General features: G+C 42.6%; 1 protein-coding gene across 1 annotated transcript in view; it reads left to right on the top strand.

Annotated features, from left to right (window-relative positions):
- Positions 1 to 18,435, top strand: part of TMEM132D (transmembrane protein 132D) — an 844,637-nt gene that overhangs the window by 562,789 nt on the left and 263,413 nt on the right. Inside the window, exon 4 of the mRNA XM_032244203.1 lies at positions 15,912 to 16,095. Within this exon, the coding sequence (XP_032100094.1) occupies positions 15,912 to 16,095 (184 nt within the window). The remainder of the gene's footprint in view (positions 1 to 15,911; positions 16,096 to 18,435) is intronic.

Raw genomic sequence — 18,435 nt, 5'->3', positions numbered from 1 at the left:
AGGGAGGGAGGGAGGAAGGAAAGAGGGAAGGAAGGAAGGGAGGGAGGGAGGGAGGAAAGAGGGAAGGGAGGGAGGGAGGGAGGAAGGAAGGAAAGAGGGAAGGAAGGGAAGGAGGGAAGGAGGGAGGGAGAGAAGGAGGGAGGGAGGAAGGAAAGAGGGAAGGAAGGGAGGGAGGGAGGGAAGGAAGGAAGGAAAGAAGGGAGGGAAAGGAGGGAGGGAAGGGAGGGGGAAAGGAAAGGACAAAAACCGATTCAGGAAAGAGGTCCTGATCCAGACCCCAGGAGAGGTTCTTGGGTCTCCCACAAGAAAGAATTCAGGGCAAGTTCACAGTGCAAAGCAAAAGCAAGTTTATTAAGAAAGTAAAGTGGTAGAATGATTTGTAATTCCTTGGGTGTATACCCACTAATGGGATTGCTGGGTCAAGTGGTATTTCTGGCTCTAGATCCTTGAGGAATCACCACGCTGTCTTCCACAATGTTTGGACTAATTTACACTCCCACCAACAGTGTAAAACCATTCCTATTTCTCCACAGCCTAGCCAGCATCTGTTGTCTCCTGACTCTTTAATGATCGCCATTCTGACTGCCACGAGATGGTATCTCACTGTGGTTTTGATTTGCATTTCTCTAATGATCAGTGATGAGATTTATATATATATATATATGTTTGTTGACCACATAAATGTCTTCTTTTGTGAAGGGTCTGTTCATATCCTTTGCCTACTTTTTGATGAAGTTATTTGTTTTTTTCTTGTAAATTTGTTTAAGTTCCTTATAGATTCTAGATATTAGACTTCTGTCAGATAAGTAGATTGCAAACATTTTCTCCCATTCTATAGGTTGCCTGTTCACTCTGATGCTAGAAAAAATAAATAAAAAGTAAAGTGGTAAAAGGACAGCTACTCCATAGACAGAGCAGGACGCTCCCGAAAGTAAGAGGAGGAAGGCGTCCACACTCGGTACAACGCTGGTCATATGGGGAGATGTCTGCTACAGGGTTTGTGATAAAGGTTTATTTTCTTAAGTACTATATTTTGCAAGAATTGATATTATTATCTTTAAAGCAAAATTAGGAATGCCTTTGTTCTCCTGCTATCAGGATACCAGGACACTCCCAAGTCTGGGTCTGTTTAGTAAACATTATTAATTTGTTCCTTAACTGTGAACATCTAGAGGCCAGGAATGCCTAACTTTCTAGAACACAGCCCAGCAAGTGCCAGCCTCATTTTCCCAGCCCTCACTCAAGATGGAGTCGCTGTGGTTTGAATTCCTCTGACATATCTCCCCCCCCACCCTTTCCAACAGGACCCTTCATCCAAAGAGTTGCAGAGGGATGAAGATCCATCTTCTGTAACTTCTTCAGGCTGAATGGGGTGATGATATTCCTGCCTAACTATTAGGGTCTCTTTCATTGAGGGTAGGGAGACGCTCAGTCAGAGGGCATTGGTCTGGTGAGGGTTGTTCCTCACTCTGAGTTCCAACAAAAAGTGATATTGGGAAGATTAGCAAGTGTCCAATTTATGAAAGCATTGAGTGAGCCTGTCTTGCACTCCTGCACAAAGAGCACAACCACAATATATGCCACAACAGCAAAGCAAAATAAGTAAATACCCCCAGTGAACTAAACAGGAAGGCTTTCCAAGAACTGGGCAGTTATTGGAACCAAGCCGATAGAGGGTGGACTGATAGTGCATCAGTGACAGAGACGTGAGTGTCTAAAGCTTTCATAGCCTGGGTAATATTATGTGAATAGTCTGGAACATATACACAACATTCGGTTTTGATCAAAGCACAAGTTATCCCTTGTGATGCTGTTAAAATGTCCAAAGCCACATGATTTTGCAAGGCTACCTGCCTAATCTGAGAAGTTTCCTCAGTTAGAAGGCTACCACCATGGCATGCATTATGGAAAGCTGCAGCCATGTGCTTGGCTAAGGCTTCAGCTTGTAACTGGATATTGATTGTAGCTGCCTGAGGGGAAAATACAGTCATTGGATAAAACCATCAAGATGCCCTTTTTTGTCACCTGTGGAGACCTTTTACTGTTAGGCATATGACTTGTGTAAAGAGACCACCAGGCAGGCTTCCTGTGGGCAGCAAGGCTGCTTTATTTTGTGCTTGCATGCAAGCAGGCAAGTCGGAGAAAGGAGTTAGGGGAAGGGCGTAGGAATGGGAACTGGTTATGTAGGTTGTGGCAATGGTCAGTTAAAGGTGGTAATCTATTTTAGGGAGGGGGAGGGTGTCATGGGATGCATGGTCACAAGGGTGGGGGTTATCCATTACAAACAGGCATGGTCACAAGGGTAGGGATTGTCCATTACAAACAGGCATGCTCACAAGGGTAGGGGTTATGGGTCGAAAGCAGAGGGGAGGGTGTGGTAAATTACATAGTTGCAGGGGTGGGGTTCTTGAGAAACCTAATGTCTAAGGGGAAATTTTGCAAGGTTGAGCAGGAACAATGGTCGAATGTTGCAGGAGGACAGCAATTGGTTGAGGCAGGAACCAGTCATTTGACTGCTCTGTGTGGCATCTGATGACTTTAGACTTTCTGGCTCCTGGAGACTCTCAGGAGGTGTATGTGCAGGTCACCAAGGCTATCATGGCCAGGCCTGACATTTACAATTTTCCAGTTTGATGAGAGAGAGTCCAATTTGGTGAGGATACATCCTAAGAGATAAGCATGACCCCATATACATCTTCCAGTCCAGTTATGAGGTAAGTATGGCCAGCCATGAGTTCCACAAGCCCATAACCATCCCCAAGGAGAACGGTAGTCCCTCATTGTTGGCAAATTATCTTGCCATCCCATCCACACCTGGTCTGTTAGAAGAAGGGTCTGATTCCATTGTTGAGGCAACAGCCGTCCCATATCATGGGTTTCAGTCTGGCGGTGACTTTTATCGTGCCTTTCAAAACATACAGGCGCTTTGCCTAAGTCCTGCACTGGAGCAGCTGCTCACCCACATTCATCATGTATAGCATAACCTGAAGTTGGGCTGGAGTTTAGCTGTGTTCTAGTTAGATTAGAAATGTGCTTTCTTGTCTCTTCATACGAGGGAAGGGGCTGAGGCCTGTGTGGCTATGACACATGGGAAAAGAGGGGTTGTGTTTATGGTGTTCAGTTTCCCAATCCTAGTAACATCCCTGTAAACTTGACTTGGTCCATTGAATATGCCAGGGAAAGTGAAAATTCTCCACATACTCAACAGTTCATCTGATTATGTAGAGAAACTAAAGTCTGTGCCCACTGGGTAAATAAGTTACTCTCCGCATGGTTCCAACTTATACCCAAAAGTGGAGAGGTTATTTGGGTTATTCTGAAACAGAGTTCACAGGCCCAAGTTACCTACTTTTCTGTTTTAAGTAAGCCTTTTCCTATAAAAAAGGTGAAACATTGATTGAAACAGGGAATCCCTTTTCCAATGAGTAGACTCATGCAAATGTTCAACTACTTTTTACTGATTAGCACCCAGTATTAACAGTTTGCTGTCCTTTTTCCCTGGTGCACAGAGAGACTTCCACAAGTAAACCATTCTGCCTCGGGATTATCTAGAGGATCATATTTTAAATACAGATGGCTGGAGTCAACTTGCTCCATAACTTGAATACAAGAATGACCTAGGGTGCCTGGGGGTTCAGGCAAACAGGTAGCTGGATTCAAAGTCTGGCATACTTTAAGTGTTACATCAGGAGCTTCTAAAAACAAAGCCTGATACTTATTCACAGGAAAGGAGAAGGAACAATTTCTATCTGCCTTGTGGTTTCCAAAAGATACTACTTTTTTTTTTAAAACAGTAGTATCTTTTGGGGTGGGGTGTGGGGTGGGGATTCAGGAGAAAGCCAAAGTCCCTGAAGAGCAGCTTAAAGGACTCATAAAATGACATCTACGGACTTGTCCATCTATCCCCTTGACCATAGAGTTTTGGGGTGACAGAGGCCCATTATAATGAGTGAAAACAGGGTAAGCATTCCAGAGGGAAGTTAATATTCTTACCTTCCACATCAAGAATTGCCTGAAGCTCCTCCAGAGATATGGCTAGTTGTCCAGTGGGAACTGTGGTGGAAGGTCTTGGGCCCATCACTCTTGCGGTTGCCTGTCTATTTCAGCCATCATCGGTTGAGGTCCCAATGGCTCCCTTTGGGATGCCTGGCAATCCCTCTTCCAATGGCCAGTTTTCTTTTCTTTTTAATTTTATTTTATTTTACTTTAAGTTCTGGGATACATGTGCAGAACACACAGGTTTGTTACGTAGGTATACATGTGTCATCGTGGTTTGCTGCACCTATTAAACCATCATCTAGGTTTTAAGCCCCGCATGCTTTAGGTATTTGTCCTAATGTTCTCGTTCCCCTTACCCCCTACCCCTGAAAGGCCCCAGTGTGTGATGTTCCCCTCCCTGTGTCCATGAGTTCTTATTTTTCAACTCCCGTTTATAAGTGAGAACATGAGATGTTTGGTTTCCTGTTCTTATGTCAGTTTGCTGAGAATAATGGCTTACAGCTTCATCCATGTCCCTGCAAAGGACATGAACTCATTCTTTTTTTTTTTTCTTTTTTTGTTTTTTGTTTTTTGTTTTTTGTTTTTTGTTTTTTGTTTTTGTTTTTGTTTTTAGGAGGCAGAGTTTCACTCCATCACCAGGCGGCAGGGTGGAGTGCAGTGGTGCGATCTCGGCTCACTGCAACCTCCGTCTCCCGGATTGAAGCAATTCTCCTGCCTCAGCCTCCCAGGTAGCTGGGACTACAGGCGTGTGCCACCACACCCAGCTAATGTTTTTGTATTTTTAGCAGAGACGGGGTTTCACCATGTTGGCCAGGACGGTCTCAATCTCTTGACCTTGTGATCCACCCGCCTTGGCCTCCCAAAGTGCCGGGATTACAGAACTCATTCTTTTTTATGGCTGCATAGTGTTGCATAGTGTATATGTGCCACATTTCCTTAACCAGCCTATCACTGATGAGTATTTGGGTTGGTTCCAAGTCTTTGCTATTGTAAACAGTGCTGCAATAAACATACATGTGCACGTGTCTTTATAGTATAATGATTTATAATCCTTTGTATATACATCCCATAATGGGATTGCTGCATCAAATCGTATTTCTGGTTCTAGATCCTTGAGGAATCGCCACACTGTCTTCCACAATGGTTGAACTAATTTACACTCCTACCAACAGTGTAAAAGCGTTCTTATTTCTCCACATCCTCTCCAGCATCTGTTGTTTTTTGACTTTTTAATGATTGCCATTCTAACTGGCATGAGATGGTATCTTGATGTGGTTTGATTTGCATTTCTCGACTGACCAGTGATGATGAACTATCTTTCATATGTTTATTGGCTGCATAAATGTCTTCTTTTGAGAAGTGTCTGTTCATAGCCTTTGCCCAGTTTTTGATGTTGTTTTTTTGCTGTTGTTGTTGTTCTTGTAAATTTGTGTAAGTTCCTTGTGGATTCTGGATACTACACCTTTGCCAGATGGATAGATTGCAAAAATTTCCTCCCATTCCCTAGGTTGCCTGCTTCTTTTCTGTGCAGCAGTTCTTAAGTTTAATTAGATCCCATTTGTCTATTTTGGCTTTTGTTGCCATTGCTTTTGCTGTTTTAGTCATGATGTCTTTGCCCATGCCTATGTCCTGAGTGGTATTGCCTAGGTTTTCTTCTAGTGTTTTTATGGTTTTAGGTTTTATGTTTAAGTCTTTAATCCATCTTGAGTTAGTTATTGTATAAGGTGTAAAGAAGGGGTCTGGTTTCTGTTTTCTGCATATGGCTAGCCAGTTTTCCCAGCACCATTTATTAAATAGGGTATCCTTTCTCCATTCCTTTTTTTGTCAGGTTTGTTGAAGATCAGATGATTATAGATGTGTGGTGTTATTTCTGAGGGCTCTGTTCTGTTCCATTGGTCTATATTTCTATTTTGGTAACAGTACCTTGCTGTTTTGGTTACTATAGGCTTGTAGTATAGTTTGAAGTCAGGTAGCATGATGCCTCCAGCTTTGTTCTTTTTGCTTAGTATCGTCTTGGCTATACAGACACTTTTGGCTCTATATGAAATTTAAAATAATTTTGTCTAGTTCTGTGAAGAAAATCAGTGGTAGCTTGATGGAAATCGTATTGAATCTATAAATTACCTTGAGCAGTATGGCCATTTTCACAAGATTGATTCTTCCTATCTATGAGCATGGAATGTTTTTCATTTGTTTGTGTCCTCTCTTATTTTCTTGAGCAGCGGTTTGTAGTCCTTGTTGAAGAAGTCCTTCATATTCTTTGTAAGTTGTATTCCTAGTATTTTTATTTTCTTTATAGCAATTGTGAATGGGAGTTCATTCATGACTTGGCTCTCTGCTTATCTATTACTAGTGCATAGGAATGCTTATGATATTTGCACATTGATATTCTGTCCTGAGACTTTGCTGAAGTTGCTATCAGCTTAAAGAGTTTTGGGCTGAGATGATGGTGTTTTCTAAACATACAATCCTATCATCTGCAAAGAAACAATTCGACTCCCTCTTCTCCTATTTGAATATCCTTTGTTTCTTTCTCTCGGCTGATTGCCCTGGCTAGAACTTCCAATACTATGTTGAATAGGAGCGGTGAGAGAGGGCATCCTTGTCTTGTGTCGGTTTTCAAAGGGAATACTTCCAGCTTTCGCATATTCAGTATGATATTGGCTATGGGTTTGTCATAAATAGCTCTTATTATTTTGAGATATGTTAAGATCTAAAATTGACACCCTAACATCACAATTAAAAGAACTAGAGAAGCAAGAGCAAACAAATTTAAAAGCCAGCAGAAGACAAGAAATAAGAACAAAGCAGAACCAAAGGAGATAGAGACATGAAAAACCCTTAAAAAATCAATGAATCCAGGAGCTGTTTTTTGAAAATATTAACAAAATAGATAGACTGCTAGCCAGACTAATAAAAAAAAGAGATTAGAATAGACATGACAAAAAAATGATAAAGGGGATATCACCATCAATCTCACAGAAAATACAAACTATCATCAGAAAATACTAGAAACACCTCTACACAAATAAACCAGAAAATCTAGAAGAAATGGATAAATTCCTGGACACGTACATCCTCCCAAGACTAAACCAGGAAGAAGTGATATCCCTGAATAGACCAATAACAAGTTCTGAAACTGAGGCAGTAATTAATAGCCTACCAACCAAAAAAGCCCAGAACTAGACAGAGTCACAGCCAAATTCTACCAGAGGTGCAAAAAGGAGGTGGTACCATTCCTTCTGAAACTATTGCAAACAATCCAAAGAGAAGGACTCCTCCCTAATTTATTTAATAAGGCCAGCATCATCCTTGATACCAAAACCTGGCAGAGACATAACAAAAGAAAATTTCAGGCCAATATCCACGATGAACATCAATGCGAAAAATCCTCAAAATACTGGCAAACCGAATCCAGTAGCACATCAAAAAGCTTATCCACCACGATCAAGTGAGCTTCATCCCTGGGATGCAAGGCTGGTTCAACATATGCAAATCAATAAATATAATCCATCACATAAACAGGACTCTGTCTGGCTCTTTTTCTAATTTTCCTCTCATCCAACAGGCATATGCCTGCTGCAGGGTTTTGTCCTGACTGAGCAGCAAAAATGCTTGAACATATGGTATTTCATCTTATTTTCCCTCCCGCTTACAAAACAAATTGACTTGAAGTATAGTCTTAAAGGCCATAGTTCCAGTAGGAGGCCATTTCTCTTGGTTTTCCAAATAATACCGAAGCCAAATACTATTATATTACATGGAAACACCAGTTTTCTCTTCTTAAGCCTATTCAGTTGAAACTTGTCCCAATGCTCAAGAATACATCCTAGTGGTGAGTTCTTTGGAATCGATGCCATGGTTCCCATGAAAGAGGCAGGTGATGCTGAAAGAAAATTTCCAAAGCTGCGGGATTGTATTGCCACTGGCCAGGTTCCACTAAAATGGGAAAGAGAGGATTTAAAGGCCAGCTGCATTAATGAGGGGATCCCTGCCAAAAACTGAATTCTCTTATTCACACTATCTAAATAATGTAATTGAGCTGAGCCGTGAATCTTAGATGAACCACAACATGGACTTCAACAAAAATGTCAAATAAGGCAAAGGAAATGAAGAGGATTTAGATGAGAAGGACCAGAGCAAGCAGGTTCTAGGCAACAGTGGACAAGCAAAGCCGGTTTGCCTGAATCCAAGAAAGGAAAGAAGTTTTATTAGTGTGCAAAATGAAACAAAACAGCAAAGAGGAGAGTCCCCTGATTTCCTTCCTGGTGCTTCTCAAGCACACCTAGTCAGCATAGAGGCAACAAAGCATAACCACATATATCTAGTCTCATTGCTCATAGCTGTTAAATACCAAATCTCAATCAGAAATTTTAGAGACGGAGCTATCAATGCTTTTTGCTCCCCACGTTTCACAAGCAGAAGGACGGAAATCGGGAGGCGCTTAGGAAAAGAGTAAGTTAAAATCTCTAAGATCCAGTGAAGTTTCCTGAAAATGGCAATAAAGCAGAGACAGCAACCAAGAAACTCAATCATGCAGGAGGGAGGAAAAGGTGGATTAATATGAAGAGCATAGCCTGCAAACCTGCTCTTAGCCGAGAGGGCCTTTACTAAGAGGGGCCTCTAACCCCCTGAAACTTAGAAGGAAGTAAGTTGGGCCCTAACCCAAGGTTGGGCCTGTAACCCAAGGTTGGTCAGGTGTCCTTGCCTTTTATTAAGAGGGGCCTCTAACCCACTCTGTCTTGGAGAGACTGTAACTACCCTAAGTTGGGCCTCTAACCCAATCCCATTATTTACCAGGTATGTGCACCCCATTTACCCTAAGTTAGCCAATTGGTGCATGCAGATGATTTTCCTTTGGGCTGGGGGTCTCTTCAGTATCTTCCATTTGAGGTTTGCCAGAAATATGTTACAGGACCCCACACTTACCCAAAGGTAGTTCCTGGGTCAGGGTTTCTGCACTGTGGTCCTATCTGTGGTCACCAGAAACGTGTTACAGGAAAGAGGTCCAGACCCCAAGAGAGGTTCTTAGATCTTGTGCAAGAAGGAATTCAGGGCAAGTCCACAGTGTAAAGCAAAAGCAAGCTTATTAAGAAAGTACAGTGTTGAAAGGACAGCGACTCCATGGACAGAGTAGGACATTCCCAAAAGTAAGAGGAGGAACCTGTCCACCCCAGGTACAATGCTTGTGTATATGGGGAGATGTGCTCTGCTACAAAAGTTTGTGATAAAGGATTAATTTTCTTAATTACTCTATTTTGCAAGAATCAATGTGGTTATCTTTATTTTTTTGTTTTTGAGATGGGGTCTCACTCTGTCACCCTGGCTCAAGGGCAGTGGCATGATCTCAGCTCACTTCAACCTCTGTCTCCTGGGCTCAAGCAATTCTCCTGCCTCAGCCTCCCCAGTAGCTGGGATTACAGGCACATGCCACCACACCAGGCTAATGTTTTGTTTTGTTTTGTTTTGTTTTTTTAGTAGAGATGAGGTTTCACCACATTGGCCAGGCTGGTCTCGAACTTCTGACCTCAAGTGATCCACCCAACTCAGCCTCCCAAAGTGCTAGGATTACAGGCATGAGCCACCACACCTGGCAATATTATTAACTTTAAAGCAAAATTAGGAATATCTTTGTTCTCCAGATATCAGGATATGAGGATACTCCCAAGTCTGGGTCTGTTTAGTAAATGCTATCAATTTGTTCCCTTAACCATAAACATCTAGAGGCCAGGAATGCCTAACTTTCTGAGAACGCAGCCCAGCAAGTCCCAGCCTCATTTCCCAGCCCTCACTCAAGATAGAGTCACTCTGGTTCAAATACCTCTGACCCTGGCTCCAATCAGGAATAATCAGAAATCTGTAAGGATGATGCCTGAACGTTGATTTATTTGTGAAGTTCCTCTAGGCAATTTGAATGCATGGGAGGTGGAAAATCACTGCTTTAACCAGATATATTTTATAAACTTCTCTTGAACTGACTGTATTTATCTCCCACAATCCATCAGATTCCCGTCTGATGAATGTCGGGAATTACACTCTGTCATAAGCACAAAATGCAACAAGATAAACATGACCACTCTTTTCAGGACATGTACTGTCTGACAATTAAACCCACAAACTGCAAATGCACAGTCCTTGTCTGTAGAGTGAAACATGAAGACTTGATCAATATTGCCTACTATGCAAGAGTTCAGGAAGATGCTAGATGCAAAATATTTTTAAAGGGCATTAAAATTCAAATTTCGTCAAGATACACATGATGAAATATTCCAGTAAGATCTCCAAGTGCAGAATTTATAAAGGAAATTGTCAGGAACTTGGTTCAGGACCCTACTATATATGAACTATTGGGGAACCCATACAAGCTAAGGAATCTTTCAAGAAAATCCACACATACGATGGTTCTCTCACAAGTTCAAGATGCAACCTTCCTGAAGGATGACATAGTCCTGGGTTAAGAAGTCCCAACTTAGGGTATTTTCATCACTGCTTCATAGAGAGGGTAGGTGGCTGAAAACAGACCTTGTTTATACATCTTGACCAGGAAAGGGATCTAAAAAAAAGATAGAAGAATCGAATAGATACAGTAAAAAATGTTAAAGGGGATATCACCACTGATTCCACAGAAATACAAACTACCATCAGAGATTACTGCAAACATCTCTATGCACATAAACCAGTAAATCTAGAAGAAATGGATAAATTCCTGGACACTTTCACCCTCCCAAGACTAAACCAGGAAGAAGTTGAATCCCTGAATAAAATAACAAGGTCTGAGGTTGAGGCGGCAATTAATAACCTACCAACCAAAAAAAGTCCTGGACCAGACAAGTTCACAGTCGAATTCTACCAGAGGTAAAAAGAAAACCTGGTACCATTCCTTCAGAAACTATTACACATAATACAAAAAGAGGGAATCCTCCCTAACTCATTTTATGAGACTAACTCCTAATACCAAAACCTGGCAGAGACACAACCAAAAAAGAAAATTTAAGGCCAATATCCATGATGAACATTGATGCAAAAATCTTCAATAAAATACAGGCAAACCAAATCCAACAACACATCAAAAAGCTTATCCATCACAATCAAGTTGGCGTCATCCTGGTGATGCAAGGCTGGTTTAACATATGCAAATCTATAAATATAATCCATCATATAAACAGAACCAAAGACAAAAACCAATTGATTATCTCAATAGATACAGAGAAGGCCTTTGAAAAAATTATGCTAAAAACTCTTAATAATAAACTAGGTATCCATGGAACGTATCTCAAAATAATAAAAGCTATGGCAAACCCACAGCCAATATCATACTGAATGGGGAAAAACTGGAAGCATTCCCTTTGAAAACTGGCAAAAGACAAGGATGCCCTCTCTCAACACTCCTATTCAACATAGCATTGGAAGTTCTGGCCTGAGCAATCAAGCAAGAAAAAGAAATAAAGGGTATTCAATTAGGAAAAGAGGAAATCAAATGACATGATTGTATATTTAGAAGACACCATTGTGTTAGCCCAAGATCTCAAGTTGATAAGCAACTTCAGCAAAGTCTTGGGATACAAAATTAATGTACAAAAATCACAAGCATTCCTATACACCAATAACAGACAGAGAGCCAAATCATGAGCAAGCTCCCATTCACAATTGCTGCAAAATGAATAAAATACCTAGGAATACAACTAACAAAGAATGTGAAGGACCTCTTCAAGAAGAACTATAAACCACTGCTGAAGGAAGTAAGAGAGGACACAAACAGAAGGAAAAACATTCCATGCTCATGGATAGGAAGAATCAGTATCGTGAAAATGGCCATACTGCCCAAAGTAATTTATAGAAGTTATAGATTCAATGCTATCCGCATCAAGCTATCATTGACCTTCTTCACAGAGCTGGTAAAAACTACCTTAAACTTCATATAAAACCAAAAAAGAGCCCACATAGCCAAGACAATCCTAAGCAAAAAACAATGCTGGAGGCATCATGCTCCCTGACTTCAAACTATACTACAAGGCTGCAGTAATTAAAACAGCATGGTACTGGTACCAAAATAGACATAGAGACAAATGAAACAGAACAGAGGCTTCAGAAGTAATACCACACAACTACAACCATCTGATCTTTGACAAACCTGGCAAAAACGAGCAATGGAGAAAGAATTTCCTATTTAATCAATGGTGTTGGGAAAACTGGCTAGCCATATTTTGAAAGCTGAAACTGGACCCCTTCTTTACACCTTATACAAAAATTAACTCCAGATGGATTAAAGATTTAAACATAAGACCTAACACCGTAAAAACCCTAGAAGAAAACCTAGACAATACCATTCAGGACATAGGTGTAGGCAAGGACTTCATGACTAAAACACCAAAAGCAATGGCAACAAAAGCCAAAATAGACAAATGGGATCTAATTAAACTTGAGAGCTTCTGCACAGCAAAAGAAACTATCATTAGAGTGAACTGGCAACCAACAGAATGGGAAAAAAATTTTGCAATCTACCCATCTGACAAAGGGCTAGTACCAGAATCTACAAAGAACTTAAACAAATGTACAAGAAAAAAACAACCCCATCAAAAAATAGGTGAAGGATATGAACAGACACTTTTTTCAAAAGAACATATTTATGCAGCCAACAAACATATGAAAAATGCTCATCATCACTGGTCATTAGAGAAATGCAAATCAAAACCACATTGAGATACCATCTCATGCCAATTAGGATGATGATCATTGAAATATCTGGAGACAACAGATGCTGGAGGGGATGTGGAGAAATAGGAACACTTTTACACCACTGGTGGGAACGTAAATTAGTGCAACTATTGTGGAAGACAGTGTGGTGATTCTTCAAGGATCTAGAAATAGAAATACCATTTGACCCAGCAATCCCATTACTGGGTATACACCCAAAGGATTATAAATCGTTCTACTATAAAGACACATGCACACATATGTTCATTGCAGCAATGTTTACGATAGCAAAGACTCGGAACCAACCCAAATGCCCACCAGTAGACTGGACAAAGAAAATGTAGCACATATACACTATGCAATACAATGCAGCCATAAAAAAGAATGAGTTTGTTTCCTTTGCAGGGATATAGTTGAAGCTGGAAACCATCAGTCTCAGCAAACTGACACAAGAACAGAAAACCAAACACCTCATGTTCTCACTCATAAGTGGGTGTTGAACAACGAGAACACATGGACACAGGAATGGGAGCATCACACCGGGGTCTGTCAGGGTGTTGGGGGAGCTAGGGGAGGGATAGCAGGGGGTGGGGAGGTTGGGGAGGGATAACATTAGGAGAAATACCTAATGTAGGTGACGTGGGGATGGATGCAGCAAACCACCATGGCACGTGTATACCTACGTAACAATCCTGCACAATCTACACATGTACCCCAGAACTTAAAGTATAATTAAAAAAATTTTTTAATGAAAAAAAGAAAAGGGGAAAATATAAATATATGAACAATCATAAATTGTAGGCATAATTGTAGGTAGAGTAGGCAATATTGATGGCTTGTTCATGTTTCACTCTACATGAAGTAATACGGTTACAGGAAGAGTGAAATGAGGTGAAGTGAATGGAGCACTTATTACATTATATTCACTGAATTGTGTTATAGGTGAGACTTCTAGGGTGGCAAGAACTTAAATATATTCAGGGATTTATAAGATTTTTCTGATAAAGCAAACTCCAAAAACTGTTTGCAAACGAACTGTTTGTAAAGCAAACTCTAAAGAGTGGGAGATGTCCCGCGTTCCGGTGGAAGCAAGGATTGCTGGTTTTTAATTGAGGCCGGGGAACCTAGAAGGAAGTAGGTTAGAGTGTGATGTGACATGTAAGGCAGCCTCATGTTATTGTACAGGAAGCTACACTTATGCAGGCTCAAAGGCCGCTATCCTAATTCTGTTCCATGAATTCCTTTCTTTGTGATTAAAAGCAGGAGGCAAGGCCCTGCACAGACAAAAGAGATTATTCCATTCGTCACATGGGAAAGTCATACCAAAGTTCTTGTAAAGTTTGAATACAAAAACAGAGGTGCATTCCAGCATCTTCCAAGTTCCCTCTAGCCGTGAATTAGAATGCCACTCTGGGGCTTCAAAGAGGCAGCAGCATCCTTTTCTTACGAAAAGCAAGATGTGGGAGAAGAATGCCCACAGTGGCCTAGGCGATTTGTTGATGACTTTTTATCAGAGCAGCTGCTTCTCAAAGAGTTAAACAACTTCCTTTCAGGAGCCACAAGGGAGTGAGTTTTGCAGGATTCAAAAACCAGCTGTCATCTTTTCCCCTTCATTACACACAGCCCATGACAGCTACTCCGTAAGCGGAGGGCTGACCTGTGCAATTGGGGTTCGTTCTTTTGGTAGCTCTTCCCATCTCACTTCTCTGGTCCCTCCCTCCTCTCCTCTTTGCTTTCCTCTCTCCCTCCTCTTCTATCTTTCTTTCCTTTTTTTTTTAAGACCCATTTTCATTCTGTCGCCCAGGCTGGAGTGCCATGGTGTAATCACAGCTCACTGCAACCTCTGCCTCCCAGGTTCAAGCAATTCTCATGCCTCAGCCTCCCAAGTAGCTGGGATTATAGACACATGCCACCACGCCCACCTAATATTTGTATTATTAGTAGAGACAGAGTTTTGCCCTGTTGGCCAACCTGGTCTCGAACTCCTGATCTCAAGTGATCACTTTTATCTTTCCCTTCTTTCTGTTTATCTCCTTCCATTTCTTTCTCCCTCCTTTCTCTCTCTCTGTCTTTCTGTCCCCTTCCCTCCTTCCTTCTCTGTCCATTAGAATCTCTCCTGGTATTCTAGTTTTCCATCTCTTCCCTCCCTGAGAATAAGGCTCCCTGGAAGCCTCACCGTTTATCTCTGAGCTTCTTCCTGATAAACTTAGGTGAGTTTGATGGTGTGATAAAAATGTCATAGCTCTGCCACATGTCCTTTCAGAGAAAGGGACAAACCTTATTCTCCTAAACGTCAGAGTTCAGTGGTCATTTCTCAGTGGTATAAAGTCTGGCAGGTAGACGTTGCTTTGGCCACTGAGGCTTTAAAAAGCACCTCCCTCAGTGGGTTCCTCTGTTCATTCTCACCCACACCCGGTTCACTTACTCTTCAGGTAGAGGCAGGCACCAAGTCTTCATTTTATTACCTGTCACATAAAAGAACAGACATTATACCAAAACTCACTACGACGAGGCAGCCAGCTAATTAAATTACTTAGAGCCCTGTAAGAACAATCCAGAAAATCCTAGGTGGACTTGTTTCTACATGTATGCTTACAGGAAAAGCGAGTGTCTAAAAACCACTCTCGGTCACCGTGACTCCCATTTCCATAAAACATCTGGCGCCTCCTCCGGGTTCATCACAGCGACCCCCTCGACCCTGCTCTGCCATGCCCACCTCACTGTTGCTCTGCAATTCTGTCTTACCACTGCCAGATAACAGAGCCATGTGACCCTCAGACATCCTTAAAATTTGTGCACCCAACTCCATCTGGCTGGAGCTTTGGAAAATCCGATAGAAGTTGCATAGAAATTTGTGGGAGTGAGGAAAAGCGTGCTCCTAATGGAGATTGGAAAAGGAAGCGAAGCCTGTAAGAAATGGAATCACAGCGTCCCATAATTATCCACGAATACCTGCTCTGGGGCAGCTGAGCAGCCCACAGCCCAGGGACTTTGGAAACTGGAGTGACAGTATCTAAGCCCAGGCAAATGCTGCAAAGCGTGTTAAAGCTGGCTTGTTCACTTTGGAATGACATCCCTGATTGCTCTTTATGGGGATGTGTGCTTTTGGTTACATGTGGAGGTCCAGAGAGAAATGGCCAAGGGCTGCCTGCTCCCAGCCAAGCCTGCCATTCCTCATCAGTCCCTTAAAGCTCTTCTTCTCTGTGTCTTCTCTCCAGTGGGGATGGCGCCTCCTATGAGGTCATGCAGATCGACGTGGAGGTGGAAGAGCCCAGCGACCTGCCAGCCACGCAGCTGGTCACCTGGCAGGTCGAGTACCCCGGAGAGATCACGTCTGACTTGGGAGTGTCCAAGATCTATGTGAGCCCAAAGGACCTGATCGGAGTTGTGCCGCTGGCTATGGTAAGGGAGCCCCGCCGTGGGCTGTTAGGACTGAACTCGGGAGAAGGGAAGGCTCCGCCCTGGGACCCAGGCTGGGTGGGGAAAAGGAGGGGAGCCAAGAACCAGGACAGGGAGAAACGGAACCACAAACCTGACTGCCAATAGCCAATTGTGTGTGTGTGTGTGTGTGTGTGTGTGTGTGTGTGTGTGTGTGAATATCCTCATACATATAAAACAATGTTCTTAACATATTATTTAGAAAATAAACTCCAGGTATTGGATTTGGGTCTGCTGTTGTGTGAAAATTGTTGACGACTTGATAAGCGTGTTTGTAGCGTATGGTGTAGACGCCTGAGGCTCTCACACACGGCTGTGGAATCCACGTAGATCAAGTATGGGAGTGAAATGTGCTGAGACATTTGCCGAACACCTGCCTGGTCCCCCAGGCCACCGATTAGGAAATATAACACTCAAAGAGCACCAGAAATCAGGTTTTCAGTCCAAAGCGACCTGGACAGCGTCCCGGTGACACTAACCTGGTTACTGTGTTGTTCATTCGGAAATGTAAAGGTGTTTGGGTCACTGTTGTTCACAAGCATCCTTGCTGTTTTATTTTAGAGGCACCGAGCCTCCCTGGTTATTATTTTGTGCGCGACGGTCGTGTGCTTTGCTTTGGGCTCTTAGTGGTTCTGTCACTGGGAAGGGCAACGCCGTTTGTCTCGAGCAGGTGCTGATTAGAATTTGCTCCTTTCCGCACCTCCGGTCTGAGGAGCCTGAGCAGCCCCTGCTGCTGTGCTCAGCCCAGGCCTGGCTGTCTGCTGTTTCCCGCACCCTACCCTCCGCGTTCCCCCTGCCTCACGTGGCCCTGATGCTGCTGTTGCCTGTTCCGAACCTTCCTGTTCTTCATTGCCTATACGGGTCCCCAGTCCCACAAAAGTCCCTCTCCCTGTCCTTCAACAGCCTCTGAAACATTTCCCATCCTACAGACCTTTTCTTGCTATGCTACATGTAATGCCCTAGAGCTAGAAACGAAAGTCTCAGTGGAGACCCCCTTGACATGTGCACCAGTTAGGAACTGCATTTGGCTGACAGCAGCACAGCTCCCTGTCCAGGCATCCCACCTCACCCTCTGGCTAATTATGAATTACCTACAAATTTCTTCTTTCATGTAAGGAAGTTCCTGGGGTTAGTGGTCTAGGGCTGGTTTGGTGTTCCATGACATCTGAGACCCAGGCCCTATCTTTCTTTCTACTTCAGCAGTCAGGTGCATGGATTCCATCCTCATGATTACCTCATGGTCCAAGATAACTGCCGAGATGCCAGCCATCACATCTATATTCTGCAGATGAGCAAAACGTAAAAAGGCAGGAGTTCAACCAGAGCCAGTCTCTTTTCCTTTTCAGGAGAACTTTACAAGAATCCAGCATACTATTTCTGGTTGCATCCAGTTAGCCAAAACTTAGTTATATGGCCACACCTAATTGTAAGGAAGAGTAGAAAACCCAACTGTTTTTAACATGAAAGAGTGCTCAGATTCTGTTACAAGGAAAGAAGAGAAAAGGTGTTCTAAGGCAATGAGCAGCATCTGCAGCAATTCTCCTGTATTTCCATGTGAGGAAACTGAGGCTCAGAGAGGTCCCTCATCATAGTACCAATTTTCCATTTTTCACTGGTCATTATGAGCCTCCCAGGAAAAAGAATAGCATAACAAATTATGGTCTCCGCTAGCTCCACTAACCCCAGGAACTTCCTTACATGAAAGAAGAAATTTGTACTTAATTCATAATTAGCCAGAGGGTGAGGTGGGGTGCCTGGACAGGGAGCTGTGCTGCTGTCAGCCAAATGCAGTTCCTAACTGGTGCACATGTCAAGGGGGTCTCCACTGAGGCTTTCGTTTCTAGCTCCAGAACATTACATGTAGCTAGCTATTTGTGCAACCATACTTAATTTCATTGTGCCTCAGTTTCCTCATCTGCAAAGGGAGTTATAGATATAATACCTACTTATAATGTTGTCATAAGGATAAAACAGTACTTAAAGTGTACTTAGGCAAGGCATGGTGGCTCGTGCCTATAATCCCAGCATTTTGGGAGGCCGAGGTGGGCAGATCACTTAAGGTCAGGAGTTCAAGACCAGCCTGACCAACATGGCAAAACCCCATCTCTACTAAAAAACTACAAAAATTAGCCAGGCGTCATGGCACATGCGTATAATCCTAACTACTTGGGAGGCTGAGGCATGGGAATCACTTGAACTTGGAAGGCAAAGCTTGCAGTGAGCCAAGAAGGCACCACAGCACTCCAGCCTGTGTGACACAGTGAGACTCTGCCTCAAAAAAAAAAAAAAAAAAAAAAAAAAAAA

Source organism: Sapajus apella, unplaced genomic scaffold (genome assembly GCF_009761245.1).
Source record: "Sapajus apella isolate SASKATOON/1434 unplaced genomic scaffold, GSC_monkey_1.0 scaffold2, whole genome shotgun sequence".
Classification (NCBI taxonomy): domain Eukaryota; kingdom Metazoa; phylum Chordata; class Mammalia; order Primates; family Cebidae; genus Sapajus; species Sapajus apella.
The sequence above is the reverse complement of the archived record's forward strand: the minus strand, read 5'-3'. Positions and strand labels throughout refer to the sequence as shown.